This window comes from Myotis lucifugus, unplaced genomic scaffold, assembly GCF_000147115.1.
Source record: "Myotis lucifugus unplaced genomic scaffold, Myoluc2.0 scaffold_304, whole genome shotgun sequence".
Lineage (NCBI taxonomy): Eukaryota > Metazoa > Chordata > Mammalia > Chiroptera > Vespertilionidae > Myotis > Myotis lucifugus.
Genome location: NW_005871352.1, coordinates 838,824 through 857,661, shown reverse-complemented (window position 1 = coordinate 857,661; position 18,838 = coordinate 838,824). Strand labels below are relative to the sequence as shown.

Here is an 18,838-nt window from a genome sequence, read left to right as displayed (position 1 = left end):
ACGCAGCTAAGCTGCTTCTGAATTCCTGACCCTCGGAAACTGTAAGACAACAAATGTGTGCTGTTTTGTGATATAGCAACAGATCATATAGATCTTAAAATATTCCTAATTTTCAGGCTACATATACTCTACTAACTTACAAAGACTTTATAATACTAATAAAGATGACTAGCTGTCTTCTTTATGAAAGCTTAATCGCTCCTTTTCAAACATCAATCAAAAAAAAGTATACTGTTTTGACAAGATTACAAGAGCACAGACATAAGGGAGAACAAAAACATGCCACTGTAGTCATTTCCTTGGAAGCAGGCAGGGGAAGAAACACACACTTAGGGACCCATCACAGTCAGAACGTAGACACATGGTTAAACGCGTAAAAACTCACCTTCCTATTCGCAGGAGATCTTTCCTTTTGAAACTGTTCGCACTCTCTTTTCAAGCTCAACTTCTCCTGCTCTGTGGGCTTCACGGTACCTGGTGCATTTACCTGTGCTGGGTGCGTGGGGGGAAGAAGGCTGGATTCCAGGTGACGGACCTAGTGAGCAAATGTCAGAGGGAGAGGCTAAGATGATCACCCAACCAGGAAAACAAACAATGAACGTAAGGAGAGTTTTTATACAACACTTGGGTATTATTGTATTAAAAACATTTTTTTTTTCAGTCAAGTCTGCTAGTTTTCGAATCCTACTTTTTTTGTATATCAAAAGATCCTTTCTAGGTAAATCTAATTTTGGTTTGATTGGCTCTAAAAACTCAACACTGTAAAGAACAGACAGGGAAGGAGGGGACTTCCGGCTCTACCAAACCACTGGGAGGAGAGTCAAGGAAGTAGACGTAGTCCCAGCACTTTTGCTCTGCCATGAGCATGACCTGTTAGGAGTGAATGAGGTGACAGTCCCATCCACTTTGTATTGGACTGTTCACTCCTGAAACAATATATTTACATCAACTAAGTTCCAGGAGGACAGTGACCTTGTCTGTCTTGTGCAGCACCGCAGCTTCGGTGAGAGCAGAGTTGTTGGCACACAGTAGGTGTTCTAAATGAAAATCTGTGGCTCGAGGTGATTAAGTAAAGGTTAAACATAGTTGGTTCACTACTTAGTACAAGTAAATAATTTAAACATCAGTTTAGTGGTTGGAAGAGATGATTTTTAAAGACCATTCTAACAGTGATAGAAGGAGACTTGACTTGGGGTAGTGAACACACAATACAATATACAGATGATGTATTGTACACCTGAAATCTATATAATTCTATTTACCAATGTCACCCCAATAAACGCAATTAAAATGCATTTGAGATTCAGCTATGCTGTTGTGTATGCAGATGTTCATTCCTTTTCACTGCTGAATAGTATTTCCTCGTGTGGATGTGCCACAGTTTGTTTTTCCGATTGAAGGGTATTTGGGTTCTTTCCAACTTGGCATATTAATAAATCTAATTTAGACATTAAAAAAAGACCATTTTAACCTTTAAAGACCATTCTAAACTTGAAAGATTTAAATCTAATTTTTAAAAACCATTCTAACCTCTAAACCTTGAAATAACCTTTCAAGGGGGAACCTTTTCTCTTACAAGGAGTTAGACCAACAAGATTTGAGTCTTGTTTTACCATTTTTCTACTACTAGTCTCCATGTCCAGCCTATTTAAAGAGGAATATATGGTTAACACTTCCATGAGTTTATGTTTTGGATATGACGATTAAAATCACAGATTTATTTTTAAAAATATGTTTTTATTAATTTTAGAGAGAGAGGAGGGGAGAGGGTGAGAGAAAAACATCCGTGAGAGAAACATTGATCTGCGGCCTCCTGCATGCCTCCTCCTGGGGATTAAGTCTGCAACCTGGGAATGTGCCCTGATGGGGAATTGAACTGGTTACCTCTGGGAGCACTGGATGATGCTCAACCAACTGAGCCACACCGGCTGGGCTAAAATCACAGATTTTAATACAGAACTGCTTATACAAAATGAAAACTATTGTAGAAACATACCAGGATAAAATTAAATGAAAGTAAATGATAAATTACACATTCTCAAAATAAGTCTGCTGTAACAGAATACTCAAATCCACACCCTAGAACTATTTTAAACATATAAAACATTCATTTTCACATCAAAGTAAGCATTTTCAGACATATGCCACCACGTGAAACTTTTCGAGTTACCTTCTCCCGGGAGTGTGTGAGTTCTGCTTTGGTGTTCTGCACCACAGTTTGGAGTCTCTCGTTCTCCTGCCAAAGCAGCTGTTGTTCCTCATTCCTTAGATGATCCAACTTGTCCCAAGACAGCCGCTGCTGCTGGTTATGGAATCCTGATGGGTGGGTGGCTACTTCTGGGGCCCAGTTCTTAAGAGACAATTGCAGAGTTAAGCCTTAAAAACAAAGCTGATTTCTGTTGTCAGTGTCATGCTTACCTAATGACAATTCTTAGTAGGTACCTTTCAACCTTCACCTTTGTCTTCTAATGGGAGTGAATGTATGTATATATAGATATAAATAAAACAATGTTATGGGTGTTTGAACAAAAAAAGGTTTGTAAACTCACTGTTTAAAATGGTCTTTGGCAAAATAGCCCCATCAAGTCTAACAGCAAATGTGATTGTTCGACAAGTCCCAGCTCCATACAGGACACAAGTACATAGAGATTGGTGGCCATACAAACTGCCTCATTCTTATGAAGTTATGCTTTGAACCCAGATAACTGCTCTTCTGATTAACAGAGGACACCGAGGGGACTCGGAAATGCACTGCTAACTTGAACGCTTTCACAAGCTCAAGTCTACTTTCATTTTCACATATGCAATCATATCCTTTTTCAGATTCCAAAGCACATATTGTCCATGTGATTGAGGCCTGAATACAGAAATATACTTTAAGCTACCAAAGCGATTTTTTTGGATGCTGAAAAATGCTTTAAAAAACAAAAAAGGTAACACAACTTGATAAGCCTTTTAAGTTAAAACATAAAAAAGAAAAAAAGGCACCATCTTATTTTGAGAAAAAATGTCAGCTCAGACATAATTTTTAAAAATGGAAACAACTATTAAGAGATAAAGTAACTGAAGTAATGCCTACTTGTAGGTAGGACATCTCAAAATCTACCGAGGGCTGACGTCCATAACATTTTCTTAATTTATTTGTGCATAGATGAAGCAGCATTGTGATATTAAGGTGAGACACACTTTCCACAACATCAAAATGTTTTAATTTTACAACAAAATAACTTAGTCATGGTCTTCTGACTTTCACAATACCCAAAGTTAACTTGTCACGATGGTTCTATTTATATAAAGTTCAGAACCAGCGTCCCTAATCTATGGTGCAGAGGGTGGAATAGTGGTTCCCCTGAGGTTATCGACCGGAGGGGACAGACGAGAACCTGCTGGGAACTGGGAATGTTCTATATTTTGAACGAGGTGGCGGTTAAACACACACACACACACACACACACACACACACACACGTAAAATATAACGTTTTACATATATATGTATATAAATAATCAAGTTATATACTTAAAATGTGTACACTTTACTGTATAAAGTTAAACCTCAATAAAAAAATTACCTTGTCATCAGCATTCTGAAGTTGCTTACATAAAGACATCACTTCTTGTTTTAAAGCCTCCTTTTCCTGCTGAGTCACTCGTAGATCGGATTTAATCCGGGACATCTGCAGGTTTACATTCTGTAGTGTGTCCTCTAAACTCTGAACCTGCATCATGAGAACAGCCTTACACTGTGACCCAAATCCTTGTGGTCTCACCTACAGCATGTCCAGGGATGATGACCGAGCTAGGACAAGATAACACCTAGGTCCCTTCTGTTTCTACTTATTACATCCCGTTCTCTACAGCAGCTCTGTGGAAACCCAGTATATTATGTATACTTACAGGATGTTAAATTATATTTATGACGATGATGCACTATGCCTGGAGCAGGTATTGCTGATATATTACCAAGTGATATCTTACAGAACCAATGAGGACCAACTGGCATCACAAAAGATGGTTTTACCTAATTTTATAGAAATTGTAAAAATTTCTGTAACAATTTTAGCCTGTGGTGTTGGTTTGTAAAGGACATCTTAGTTAAAAATAAGAAGATATACTGGTAGAACCCTGGGCTACCATGTTAACATCTCAATTAAAAAATTAAATTGGTAAAAGGAATGTAGATAGAGATCTTTATAATAGGGCATGCACCTGCCTTAGAAATTCCATTTCTAAATTTGGAACAAGCAGTCCTTTTTACACATTATTCTCAAGCTTTTATAAGTAACCTCATAATGATAATGAAATTTGAGGGAAATATTCAAATTATTTAACTATACTATAAGTATGTATCAACTATTAGTCAAACTAAATCATTCCGAGTCCTTTTAGACCACGTCCATTTTTTCCACTGGGGGTTCTGCTGGAAGATAGAAGAAAACATTAACTGTGCAGATGAAGCAAGAATTGTCCACACACCTTTTCCCGTGAAGCCGCTAGCTGCAACTTTAAGCTTTCACTCTGCTGTTCCCAAGTCTTCTGTTCTTGCTTCATAGTAGCAATTCTGCGCTCTAAAAGACTTGATTTTGCCAGCTGTTTCAGGGAAAGACAAGAGGTAACAGGGCATCTTTGCAAACATATCTAGTCTCAATTTATATGCCTCCACTTACACTGAAAAGATCAAGTACCATTTATTTACAGGGGGAGCAGAGCAAGGCAAAAGAAAGAAGTTTTCTCAACTGACTCCCTTTCTACCTTTCATTCTGAGGAGTCTCTTCTCTTTGGGGATTTCCATTTTCCTTTCTCACTGCCTCATATTTTGCGGGTTAGAGATGGTAGACTGGGAGGCAATTAGAAATCTCAAGAGTATACCATAATAGGAAAATACAGAGGACCTAGTAAGGCAGGTGGGACAAAAGCAGTGTTTTGGATTTGCTAAGGAAAACACAATAGAAAAAAAAAGTGTCGATGTACTAGATCTCATATTATTAAATGCAACAATATATTTTTATGCTATATATAAATACACAATGATACCTTTAAAATTATAGATTAAGTAGCATGGCTACATATTAAAATGAGACAAACTTTATATTACTGTATTTAATGATGTGGTTATAGACAACTACTTTAAGCTCCTGCTAACATCATGGCCTGGGGAGCTCTAAGGTCACATAATGCCAGCTGAAATGCTGTTCCAGGAGCCTCCGGAACAATTAGGCCTGCGTGCCAAGGGCATAGAGAAATGCTCATTATGGTGCACACTGTACAATGATGGCAAAAAGTCATCTTATTTTTACTACCTTATCAACGCAGCTATTTAATTCTTCGCTTAGAGCTTCCTTTTCTTTCAGCAGTTTTTCATTGTAGCTTAGAACACTAGAAATTTTTTGCTGGAAGTCAGAGAGATCGGGACATCTGAGCAGCTGGAAGAGATAAACAAACGAGCCCTCCCCAATCATCTCATGCCGACATTTATAAAAAGGTATTTATAAACAGGGCATTTTCAGGGCTGCTGCTATTTCCCTATCTGTGGACATTTCAGAGGACACATAAACTCTTGGGGACTATAATTAACATTAACAAAATGTTCCCTGCTAGTTTCTCTCCATTCTCCAATGCACTGTGGAAATGTCTGTTCAGATAGACTCAACCAGACAGACATTGATAAATAATGGTCCTAGCTTTCTGCTTTACTTTCAGGGTTCAATAAATAACATACTGACATCCTGTCATCAATTTAACTCATGTACATATAGCACAATACATTTTCCTCATGCTTTCTTAACTAAGTGAATCATTTTCAAAAATCTCAGTCAAGATTATAGAATTGGTATGAACCAAGTACAATGTATTAACACAAGAACAAGTTGAAAGACAACACATTATTTTTTAGCTCGTTCCATATACCCTTCCCTTTGGAAGATGCTCAAATCCACTTGCTTAGTAAAATGTTGCTGTGTGGACACACTGGCTTCCTCCTCTCCACTTTATGGAATCAGGAAAACCAAAGACTTTTTTGTTTCTTTTCAGCATCAGCCTTAGCACTATTGACATTTTGGGCCTGACAGTTCTTTGTTGTGGGGTCTGCCCTGTGCACTGTAGGGTGGTTAACAGCATGGCTGGTTTTACCAATTAGATTCCAGTAGCACCCTCCCTCTTCCCCACACATCAGTTATGAAAACCAAAAAACACCCCCAGACATCGCTAAACTTCCCAGGTTGGGGGAGCAACCTCCCCTCCCCCAACCACTGCTTTAAAGAGACGGGTTTCGTACACTTCTTAACTCGTTTCCACAGTTCATGCATTTTTCATTTCCCTCCACTTCACTTGGCTTTCCAGTTTTCTTTTCTTTTTTTTTAAAATATATTTTATTGATTTTTTACAGAGAGGAAGGGAGAGAGATAGAGAGTTAGAAACATCGATGAGAGAGAAACATCGATCAGCTGCCTCCTGCACATCTCCTACTGGGGATGTGCCCGCAACCCAGGTACATGCCCTTGACCGGAATCGAACCTGGGACCTTTCAGTCTGCAGGCCGACGCTCTATCCACTGAGCCAAACCGGTTTCGGCGTCTAGTTTTCAATTCTTTATTCTGCCCACCCACCTGCAGCCCTGCCTTCACACCGGAACCTGTCCACACAGAGCTCCAGTGTGCCTGGCCCAGCCCCCAAACCCTCTGGCCTTCTCTGGCCGCTTCAAGCCCCGCCCTCAGTCCCTCGAGTCACCTGGGGCTGGTCCTGCCTTCTCCGGGCGCCTCCCCACTACCACCCAGTCTCCAGAGCAATGCAGCAGTTCTGCCTGTCATGGTGCTGGAGGAGAGCGTGGAAGCCTCCTGCCTGCTGCGCTGTGCTCCTTCCCCTGGCAGGTGGGCTGTGGGGCACTCAGAGTGCGAGCAGTGGGTGGCGAAGGACTGGTGAGGGGGGCGCTACGGACTCTCACCCCTGCCCTCCCCAAAAAGGGATGGTCCCGCCTCCTCCGGGCGCCTCCCCGTTTCCGCCCCATCTCCGGAGCAACACCCCAGCTAATATGCCAATGGTCTGGTCGTTACCCATTACGGCGTCCCGGCCATTAGCATATTAGCTCTTTATTAGTATAGATGATTTTATGGCCATCTTTCTACTTCCTACCTTAAGTTCTTTTCCACTTAGCTTTAGGAATAGTATGACAGAATAGTCTTTGACAGTTGACTTTAGCCTTCAACTGGCAACAAATCCAGCATACCTTACAAATCTAAACAAATCAGAAGGATGTAGGAAAATGTATTTTAAAGTACCCAGGCACTGGTTTAATTGAAGGGCCTCTCTCCTTTGTTCACCGCCTTGCCTCCCCAACCCTGGACCCTCACAAAGCCTGCCAGGTGTCTACGAACAGCCTTGTGACTTCGGCTGATGCTATTCATGTTTCTTTTCATTGCAACAGGTAACAAAAGTGTTTTGTGAATGAGGAGTCATTATGTCCCATAGAGCAGCCCATGCTTTCTAGGTCCAAGCTGTATGGCTGACACCATTCCACTATATGATCCAAAAGAGTGCCACACAACAGCTTCCTGCCAAAGGGAGACAGGGCTCACTGTTTTTCCAGAGCACGATTTATGTCAATGCCCCTGTAAAACATATGCAATAAAGAAGTGAGGAATGATGTCCTCATCAAGCTGTCTTACTCCCAGCTCTGCTCCTCTTCTCCTGATCTCTAGCTTAGCACAGTCACAAAGCACACGTTTCCCCTGCTACGGATTTGGAACCCATCATTACCATCTTAGAGGCTGAACAACAGGCCGACTTTCAAAGGTAAAGGAGAAAAGTGTGCCCCAGTTAATTTGGATGAAGTTGGTAATGAGAGCTTTGGAATACTTATCCACCAGAGAAGGGCCCTGCAAGTTTTAACTTCTGCAATGTCTGTGTGGACTGACAGCTTCTGTTATGGCAGAACAGAGATGCGTTGCACAGTAGCATCTGACTTGACAAGATCCTGTGAAAGTCCCCATAGGTACCGGTACTGTCCTAGGCATGATGAGGGACACAAATTCCCTGAGGGTCTTATAATTCTATTAGGAAATCTAGACTGACAGGAGTCACTTAGAGGTCAACACAAACAGGACACTCAGTGGTAGGGACACCGTTATGCTCATAAAATGAACAGATACAAGAGAGAATCTTATAATCTAAGGATGTCATAATGTGAAAGTAATCCATTTGTGAAGCAAATTAAATAAAATGGGATGATAAAATTCTCCTATTATAAATTAGTTTTGCTCAAGCAGAAAGATTCCTGTACTCACTGAAAATTTCAGAATCCTATCTAATAAAAGAGAAACATGGTAATTAGCCGTACATCCGCTACCCTTCCCATTGGCTAATCAGGGCAATATGCAAATTAACTGCCAGCCAAGATGGCAGCCGGCAGCCATGCACTGAAGCGAACAGGGAGGCTTGCTTGCTCCAGTGACGGAGGACTTCAATGTTACCATTCCCCGCCTGACTTGCCGGCCTCTCAGCTGCAACTCTAAGCAGCTATGTTGCAAATATAGAAGCTAAACAAAACCCCAGAAACCTGCTTTAATCAGGCGGGCTTCAGCCAGCCGGACTGCAACATTGTATCAAATACAGAAGGTAAACAAAGGCCAGAAACCTGCTTTCAGCAGCCGAGGCCTCAGAGCTAAAGCTGGCCCAGAATAAAAAAAAAAAGAAAAAAGGAGCGGTTGGGAGCTTCAGTCACCCGCCAGCCTGAAAACGGCCCTCAGCCCCTCAGCCAGACTGGCCAGGCACCCCAGTGGGGACCCCCACCCTAAAGGGTGTGTGACCAGATGCAAACAGACATCATCCCCTCATCCAGGCTGGCCAGGCACCCCAGTGGGGACCCCCAACCTGATCCAGGACACCCTTCAGGGCAAACCAGCCAGCCTCCACCCGTGCATCACGCCTCTATTCTATATAGTAAAAGGGTAATATGCCTCCCGGCACCGGGATCAGTGGAGCCGCAAGGCCTCCTGGCACGGGGATCAGCGTGACAGGGGGCAGCGACCAAACTCCCTGATCGCCCTGCGGCTCTGAGTGTGACAGGGGCGAGGCCCCAACCTCCCTATCCACCCTGCTCTGTGCCTGATAGGGGGAGCTCCCCAACCCCCTGGTAGAGCCATAACCTCCCCATCAGCCCTGCCCTGAGTGTGACAGTGGCGGTACCCCAACCCCCTGATCCGCCCTGCTCTGTGTGTGAGAGGGGGCGGTGCCCCAACTCCCCTATTGGCCCTACTCTGTGAGTGACAGCGGGGAGCTCCTCAACCCCCTGATGGGCCCTGCTCTGTGCGTGACAGGGGGGAGCTCCCCAACCCCCTGATGGGCCCTGCTCTGTGCATGACAGGGGGGAGCGCCTCAACCCCCTGATCGGCCCTGCTCCGTGTGTGACAGGGGGTGGCGCCGCAACTTCCCTATCAACCCTGCCTTGAGTGTGACAGGGGGCGGTGCCCCAACCCCCCAATCAGCTGTACCCTGAGTGTGACTGAGGATGGCATCGCAACCTACCGATCCGCCCTGCTCTGCGCATGACAGGGGGCAGCGCCCCAACTCCCCAATCAGCCCTGCTCTGAGCCCGACCAGGGGCTGCACCTAGGGATTGGGCCTGCCCTCTGCCACCCGGGAGCAGGCCTAAGCCAGCAGGTCATTATCTCCTGAGGGGTCCCAGACTGCGAGAGGGCACAGGCTGGGCTGAGGGACCCCCTCTCCCCCCCCCGAGTGCACAAATTTTTGTGCATCGAGCCTCTAGTCTATAATAAAAGAGTAATATGCAAATCAGTAGGACGACTGTCCAGATGACCTTCCAGACGACCATGCTATGACATGCACTGACGCCAGCCCAACCAAGGGGGGTGCAATGCAATTGGTCAGGGGCCCCACATCGCCCCACGATAGCCCTGAGGAGGGAGGCCCAGGCCACCCTCTGTGGGGCAATCGATGTGGGGGCTCTGCAGCCAATCGCCCCAAAGAGGGAGGCCCAGGCCACCGGCCGGTGGGGTGATCGATGGGGGGTAAGGGAGCTCCACGATCGCCCCAAAGAGGGAGGCCAAGGCCACTGGCCAGCAACACTGTGGTGGGTGTGGGGGCAGGCCAGTGATCGCTCTGCAGAGGGAGACCCAGGCCAGCCAAGCAATTGCACCCCACGCCTGTCGCCCACAGAGGGAGGCGACCGGTGGCGGGGGGCGGGGGGGCAGTGCCACACAGATGGCAAGCAGTGGCAGCGGCGGGGGTGGGGCCAGCTGCTGGCAGCTGGGGGAAGGAAAGCCCCAATAGGCCCTGATCACCAGCCAGGCCTCAGGACCATACCCAAGGGATCCCGGATTGAGAGAGGGCGGAGGCCAGGCTGAGGGACACTCCACGCCACCCCCACCCCCCCTCACCCCCCGCATGAATTTCATGCACCGGGCCTCTAGTAAAGAATAAAACAGGACAATGTCCAGGATATAACTTTAAGGTAAACTCTCTTTTATACTCAAAATTAAGTCTTTGAAACTTTGAAATAGGCTCTGAAAGCCAGATTCCTAAGTAAGACTGCATCCCTGATAATCCTCTAGAATTTACCCTTATGCCTGAGACGCCTCACACTTGCTGTGAGGAAAGGATAAGAAGGACCAGCTTTGCCTGTGTCTCATGAATCTGGGTGGAGGGTTATTAAAGTTACAAGGAAAAAGGTACCTTCTTTGTAGACAAACTTATATTACTTTTTCATCTGGTTTGGAGCAAGTAGAACATCAACTTTCTTAAACTAAAGTGGTTGTGATCATTTATAGCAACAGAATTTCAGTCTACGACATATATAAGTTACAAACTAGAACTAGAGATTTAGCAATAAAAGCCCTTATACAGTGGGGCCTTGACTTATGAGTTTAATTTGTTCCGTGACAGAGCTCGTAACTCAAATTACTCGTATGTCAAATCAAAAAGTGAACGAGTGAGACACGTGATGCTGGGCTGATGTTTTTGGCTCGTATCTCGAAAAATTTGTTAGTCGGGACACTCGTAAGTCAAGGCCCCCCTGTAAATAGACTTGTATTGCAAGTCTTCAACTTTACTGAGCAATAAGCTAGTTGACAGGATTCAGTCAAAAGGACATTTGGTGGCTGGCAAAGCCAGGCCATCAGGTACATATGGTCCTACAAGAGGTTCGCCGGACCTCTCCTAAGCAGCACAGTCTTACCTGCTTCATTTTCTCCAGTTCATCTTTGAGAAGGAGGTTTTCCTGTTCCACAATATGCGTCTGTATTTTAACTTCAAAGAGTTCTGCCTCCAAAGAAGACACCAAAGTGGAGGACTAAGAAAAAAATTAAAAAGTTAAGTTACAGACATAATCATTTAACCTGAGGAAACTTACTAGGGCCACAAAAGGCAGCATTAAGGACACACTAGTACAATTTCAATGACACACGGTTTTGTTTTTAAATAAGGGAAAGTTTACTTAGAAAGTTATTAAGGACCCTTGGTGCTTAGGAGAAAGTGGGAGAGAGATATGCCTATTGAGGGACAAAAGAGGAAGGAGAGGCACAGATGTGCTCCAGAAAAGAGAGGGAGAGAGAGAGAGAGCGAGAGAGAGAGCCAATGACACTGGTTTATGGCCATTCATCCTTATACTGAATGGAATTAACTAAACGATCTTTTAAAAGGTTCTCCTCTCAAAAGGCATGGGCATGATTTTTAGGGTAGTTTTTGAAGAATTCCCCACTGTAAAGTAACTCTCTCTCTTGGAGACATTCTTGAGGCGATGCAGATCGTGTTTCTCCTTAAACTTTTGCTTATTAATTTTCGTGTCTATCAGTGGGTTTCGTCTACAATCACTACTTTTGTGTTTGCCTTCTAATGGCTTTCTATTTTTTTCTTCATTTATTAATTGGAATTCTACTGTAAGGAAGACAGTGTGTCCCCCCCTTTTATTTACGTACTCAGTTTTTTATATCGGTGTGGCCATATGGATATTTATTTTATCCTACGTTTATAACCATATTTATTTTATATTTTACTATGATGATTTTGTTGCTGAAATCGTTCCATCTTTGGCCTAAAGGAGGCTGGGCCCTGTGTCCTTTCAACATGCCCCATCTTTTTTGAGCTTTTTTTTCTTCCTGGCACCATGAAATATTCCAGGCTCATCTTGAATTTTCCTTGTCCCCCAGCCTTGGAATCAGTCATTTTTCCAAGGAGCCCTGGTTCCTTTTATAGGAGAAAGGTGTTTAGAAACCAAGATCTGGGCCATCCATAAATACACATCTATATATCTCTATCTATTCATATGCCGGTACCACACTGTTTTCACGATTGAGACTTTATGTACAAGAAATGTAACACTGTATAAGCATTTCTTTTATTTGTTGGGATTTCCTCCACAAAGGCTGTGGGGTGGCTGCAGAGCGTACCTGCACTTTACAGCGTTCCAGTTCCGCTTCCAGAGTAGACTTCTCCTCTTGCCACTCCTCCAGCGTGCCGCGCCCTGGCTCCTTCTCCTGGCACAGCACTTCCGCCAGACGTTGATTAAGCTCTTGCAATTCTCTCTGATTTTGAGAGTTCTTTTGGCTAAGTTCCGTCTTTTCCAAATCCAACTGTTGGTTTTTGGTTTTTAATTCTGAAATCTAATTAAAATTGAAATAACTCTTAAAAACTAGTTACCCTACTTCTGCTAAAAAACAGATTTAGAGACTAATTGGCTTTCCCCTCGATATGTAGATGAAGTTACACACACACCCTTAATAACAGAAATAATACAGAATCACTGTTACACATTCAGTCAGTTCAGAAGTGTGTTAAGAAGCGATAGACACTCAGTCCAAATCCACTCCACATGAGCAGCCATGGTTCACAGCTGGGTACATGTGTGTCCCTCCAGATTGTTCTCTATGCATATGACAAAACCCGTAGACTGTACACAGAGAGATTTCTTCCTTTATGACAGAAATTGGAATCATTTCAGATGTTTGGACAGCCTGTTTTCCCACTTACCCTATTTTACAGACCCATCTTCTAAGTCAGTGCATTCAGGAACCACCATATGCTATATATTTTAGTGGTTGTTGGGTATTCCAAGGATCAAGACATTGCATAATGCATTGAATTTTAATGATGAAGAAACAAAGCAATCTTTTGGAAAATTCACTTACACATGTTAGCATTTTGTATTTAGGATCTTTTTTTTTTTTTTTTTTTTTTTTTTTTTTTTTTTTTAGCAGTGGGGCTGTTGGGTTAGAAGGCATGCATCTACATTACTATTTTTATAGATATCCCCAACACGTCTTTCTCACAGTGCTACCAACTTACAGTTCTACCAACTAGGTATGAGCACCTTCGTTTCCTCACCACCCCTTTTATTTTGATGAAATCACTCTTTAATTTTTGCTAATCTGAAAAAAGAAACTCATTTAATTTGCACTTCCCTAATCACTAATGAGGCTGACCATCTTTTTATTTGTTGTATTCTTTTTTTTCTGTGACTTGACCATTCATATTGGTTATTCATTTTTCATCTGGGTTTTGCCATCTATATATACTAGTATAAAAGCCCAGCAACCAGAACGGCAGAACGACCAGAGCGACCAGAACAACCAGTGGCTATGACTCACACTATGGCAGCCAACCAGCCTGATCCAGGCCCGATCGCCCCCCTGCCCCCACCAGCTCAGCCCCTAACACCCCAGTTGGGGGTGGGGCCGGCCGCCAACCAACCGCCCGCGGCCCCTACCCCCTGCTGGCCCGGCCCAATGGGCCCCCATTGGGGCATACTGGCCGGATCCCACCCATGCATGAATTCATGCACTGGGCCTCTAGTTTGTTTATAAGTATACAAAATACATTTTGGATGTTAATACCTTGTCTACTCTTTTCCCAGGATGCCCTTGCCTACTGACTGACTGACTGTTTCAGACAGATTTTTAAGTGGCCTTCGCCCACAAAATTGCATGTTGTGAGATTGTACAAATTGGGCATTGACTGGCACAAGTTACCTAAATAAATCATAATTCTGTGAAAAGATACTGATGAACTGGCATTCTGTATCTGTGAAATTTTGTCCTTAACTTTCTGCTTTCAATCCTGGTGAGAAGAGGAAGGAGCTAACAGTTGCAACTGTCTGAGGGATAGAACTAGCATGACGTAGGTGTGGTTTCAGAGGTATCGCCTACCCATTCCCACTGATTATAAAGCTTGTATCAAGCACTCAGAGCCAAGAAATAATAATACATTATTAAACCCACAGAAAATAGAAACTTAGAGTCATCATGAGGTGAGTTTCCATTTTGAATCTCCAAATTTACAACCTTACCACCTCTAGCTACATGTTATCCCAATAGCATATCCTATAAATCTGTAAATTTCAAATAAAAAAAGAGAAAATTTCAGACTCAAGTAACACTGGGAAATATGAAATATCTCCTTACCTGTTTCTTTAAATTTTCAACCATCTGCTGAACTGCGGCTTTTTCCTGTTTTACAGTTTCTATATTTTGCCTAAAGGGACAATGAAAACTTAAGGGTTAGGCTTTAAATTTTGAAGTAAAATAGTTTTAGTCCCTTCAAAAATGCCTTAAGAAAACGTAAGTATATGTCTTACCACATTTCTTCCTGAGATCCATTTAATTTCTCCAACTGCAGGTTAGAAATGCTATCTTCTTCACTTAGAGTAGTAATTTCATTTCTCAAAATAGAATTTTCTTCTTGAAGCTTCTCAGATTCATATCTGAAGCAAAGATTTGAAAAGTAGTTACAACAAGGCAGTCATCTGGCATCTTTGGAAAATACTTTCTAGTAATTTTATGAAACAAGTATTTCATGCCAGTTAAAATGAGAAGTCTAAATTAGTAGTCTCTGTTCTTAGAATTCAAACTATAACATTTTGACTCATTTCTTATGGGCAATAAGAATCTCACTAAGACATTAGGGAAGTGTGGCTGAAACACTTGTGCATGGAGACAGAGGGAGACGCAATGGCCACTCTGGTTGCTGATCGTGTCTGTGGCGAGCCTACTGCTTTGAGCAAATAATTTCCTTTATCTCAGTCTCAAGGCCTGCCTGCTGCCAATGGACATAAACCATATTACTAAGTTGTACTAGCTTTCATTTTAGGCCCCAAGGTACCTAGAGAAAGAAAATTCACTACATGAATAAAAGGGCCATACTGAAATACACACAATGTTTACTTTGTGTGTTTTTTCCATTTCATATATTCTGGTTTTTAGAACGGAAAATCCTCTGAAGTGAGAAGAGGAAAAACTATATCCAGAATTAAATTTTGTTTCATATCATTAAGATATTTCAGACATGATGCAATATTTTACACATTTTTTTAAAACCAAATTTGCTAGAAGACTATTGCAACCATATTTTATAAAGCCAAGTGAGCAGTGGTTCAAGTCTTTTTGTTGTTGTCTTTATTCTCAAGCACATTTATTAAAATCTGATAGCTCCTCAATTAAATTATATGTCCTAAGATAAATTTCTATTGTTTATGGAATATTGGCATATATCTTCAAGTGGTATAAGGGAAAAAACTATAAGCTACAAAACGCATTTATCCTATATTAGTATAAAGAGAGTTATCTACCAAGCAAGCTAATAATATACAAAAGGCATTCATTCTCATATAACAGGTATCATCAACATGAGGAAAATAACATTTAACAACAACAAAAATTCTACCTGTCCAGATGAAGGGCAAGAAAAGAGTTAAAGACGCGACATACACGGATGATGCACATGGTTAAACAGCAAACACTCTCCGTTATCAACTTTCACACGTCAATGAGTGACATTCATTTCCTACAGAGGAAGGGGGTGCCTCCTAGGCAAGGTTATTCTACTTGTTAATGTGACAGAAGCAGAAGGAAGTCTAAAGCACTGCTCTCTTCTTGGAGACTAACAGGTTAGTGTCTCTAGGTACAGCAAGCAGCAGAAGTTAGATGTGGCCAGGTGCTCGGTGGGACTCCGTGAAGTTTAGAAGGTGCATACGTTACCTCAGAAGCTCAACTTTCTGCTGCATCTCACTGCACGTGATCTGCAAGTCATGCATCATTGCCTTCAGCTCTTCCTCCTTCCCTCCTTGAGCAGGGACATCTTTTTGCTTCACTAGATTAGTGACTCTCTCCCTCAACTTCCTAGTCAGCTCCTGCAGCTTTTTTTTCTCCAGTTCTAACTCCGCGATCACGGCCTGACGCTGGAAATGTCTGTGTTGGAGGCCTAGGAGGGTGGTGTTTTCCTCGATGATCACCTGGTTCTGTTCTCCAGGCTTTTCTCCATGGGTCTGGATTGTTCTGTGCAGCCAGGCAATTTCATGTGCTTTTACTTTTCCCAGGATCTGGGTGTTCTCCTGCCCAAGGTACTGGTTTTCTTGATAATGTTCTTCTATAACCTGGCATACATTCAAGGCCTTGGACGCACGTGCTCCCGGTGTCTGATTTAGCGCAAGTGCCTTCCCATCGGGCTCGGGGTCCAGGTCCTCTAACTGGGCTTCCCACAGGGAGAAGCAGTCACCCTGGAGTGCCGCTCTTTCTTGCAGCCTCTCAATCGTGCCTTCAAGTCTCAAAACCACAAGGTGCAGCTCCTCGTTTTCTCTTTTGACCTCATCATAACTCCTTTCCAGGCCGACGAACGTCTCGGTCACTTCTTCCGCTCTCTTCAGCTCGTCCTGCAACCGGAAAACCTCTGAAGCGAGTTCCTTGTTGTTCTCCAGGGCTTCGTCGTAGTGCGTCTCCAGCACTCGCAGCTCTTCCTGGAGACAGTCGTTTTCTCTGCCGGCGTCTTCGTATAACAGCTTATACTTGGGAGAAGCCTCGGCGACTCTCTCCAGCGCGCTGAGTTTCTTCTTGAGCACAGAAACATCAAAGAGTAGGTCCTGCTTCTTCTCAGAAGCTCGATCGCAGTCCGCACGTAAGACCATCAATTGTTCCTGAAGTTGAGAAATCTGATTCTTCAGGTCCCAGGTCTCAGTCCTGGTCTCATCGCTGTTTTCAAGCTCAGAAAAACTCCCCATGGACGCTTCAGACGCCTCGACTTTGACCTCCTGTCTCTGGAGAGAGCTCGTCCCCGTGCTTCCCAGGTCCCGGGCCTCATCGTCCCGCAGGTCGCTCAGGGCGCGCCGCCTGGTGACACCTTCTACTTGCTTCCTGCGGTTTTGCAGTAAACATGGCTCTGTTTGTTCCTCAGAATTCCCGAAAAGCCCAGTGGTGGCCTCCTCTAAACAAGACGACATGACTGACCCGGGCTCTAACTTCTGCAGCCTCTGTTGCAATCGAGAGATTTCCGCAGCCATCTTCACGTTTTCCTTCACGGCCTGCTCGTGAGCTCTCTGCAGGCTCAAGAGCACATCTCCGTTCTCTTCCAACAGCTGCTCTCCTTGCTGGAGCAGGGACATGGCTCCACTTCCTTCTGCCTCCTCCCCTCCTGTTTCCTGGCAGCCATTCGGCAGCCTGGAGGGAGGAGATGCCACCTCCTGCATCTCCTTAATTTTATTCTGAAGCCGGGCGATTTCTGTGCTCATCTCGGCTCTGTCTCGATCTGCCTTCTCACAGGTCACTCTGTGGACGCTCTCCATGGCCAGAAGCTTGGACATCATTTCCTGCCTCTCCTGGTCACGTTCCACTTCCAGCCTTTCAAGCCGCTGGTTGGCCAGCTGCTCCGAGACGCCCGCCTGGCACAGGACCTGCTCGCGGTCCTTCAGCTCTCTCTCGTGACTGCGTTTCAGCTCCAGGATCTGGTCGGACAGTAGGCTTTGCTGACTTTCAGACACTTTTCTGAGGTCTTCCAGGTCTCTGAGTAGCTGCTCTCTCTCGCCAACCATGCTACTCAGGTGTTCTTTGTATGTTTTCTCCAGCATCTCTCTCTCCTGGGTCAAGGCCAGGGAAGTCGCTTTCTCTCTCCGGAGAGTCTCCTTCAGCTGCTCCTGGGCCTCGGCACACTCCTGCGTGAGCTCGTCCTTCTCAAACTGCCACTGAGACCTCTCCTCGCGCTGCTGCTCCAGGAGCTCCCCCAGCTCTTGGCGCAGGTGCCTCTCCAGGCTCTGCAGAGCACTCTCACATCGCTCAGTGACTTTCTGACAGTCAGCCTGAACCTGGGCTTCTATCTCACAGGTTCTTCTAGTACACTCAGTTTCCATTTTTTCCCTAAATGTGGTCAACATACAGCATTACTCCAACTGCCATCAACTCCAGAAGCAAACAAACAAAGAAAACATTTCCCATGCACAGGAGAAGCTGCCAAGCAAACAATTTAAATACGTTCTAGAAATAGTGTTCACTTCTCCCTCTGTGATTCATTTACACTGAGAAGGGATGTCATTTCTGAGAGCCAAGACCAGCAGCCATAATTGAAAAGACTCAGTACTTAACTTCTCTCTGCATTTACAAGAAAAATTTAGAAGGAAAAAAAAAATCTTTGGCATTCCCCTGGATGTATTTGATTTCAGATTTTTAACCACTTAAACTGATATTTCACGGTAAATGATCAAATGCATTTATAGCCCCCTAACTTGGAAAGTATTTTTTTTTCTTTTTAATTATGTATTTAAGGATAATAATCACCTAAAACACACGTATTATAGTCACATGTTTTTGCCTCTTATTTAATGAAGTAGCATGAGGTCATCAGAGTATGAAGCGCCAAAGGCCTCATATGTACCTGAGACTTCACACAAGTAAGGTAAGCACAAAGTAGAGTTTCATAACTCTGGGAGGAAATGTGACTTTGCCCAGAATGTAGTTTATAAATAGCCTTTCTCAGAAAACAACAGGATTGAACTAGGAAGGACCCACATTTGCAATAATCTTATCCTCATCTGTGACCTATACAGGTCTGAGCTCTGGTCGGGTGGCTCAGTT

General features: G+C 43.8%; 1 protein-coding gene across 8 annotated transcripts in view; it reads right to left on the bottom strand.

Moving 5' to 3' along the window:
• NIN (ninein) overlaps positions 1–18,838 on the bottom strand; it is a 99,940-nt gene that overhangs the window by 13,286 nt on the left and 67,816 nt on the right. For 7 of the 8 annotated variants that reach the window (XM_014465629.2, XM_023763873.1, XM_023763874.1 and 4 more), the window contains 10 exons: positions 15,980–18,124; positions 14,581–14,706; positions 14,408–14,477; positions 12,398–12,610; positions 11,188–11,301; positions 5,300–5,422; positions 4,476–4,589; positions 3,572–3,718; positions 2,171–2,350; positions 386–535 (listed from right to left, as the gene is read on the bottom strand). In XM_014465629.2, coding sequence (XP_014321115.1) covers positions 386–535; positions 2,171–2,350; positions 3,572–3,718; positions 4,476–4,589; positions 5,300–5,422; positions 11,188–11,301; positions 12,398–12,610; positions 14,408–14,477; positions 14,581–14,706; positions 15,980–18,124 — 3,382 coding nt within the window. The remainder of the gene's footprint in view (positions 1–385; positions 536–2,170; positions 2,351–3,571; positions 3,719–4,475; positions 4,590–5,299; positions 5,423–11,187; positions 11,302–12,397; positions 12,611–14,407; positions 14,478–14,580; positions 14,707–15,979; positions 18,125–18,838) is intronic. The other variant, XM_006100234.3, reaches the window with a different exon arrangement.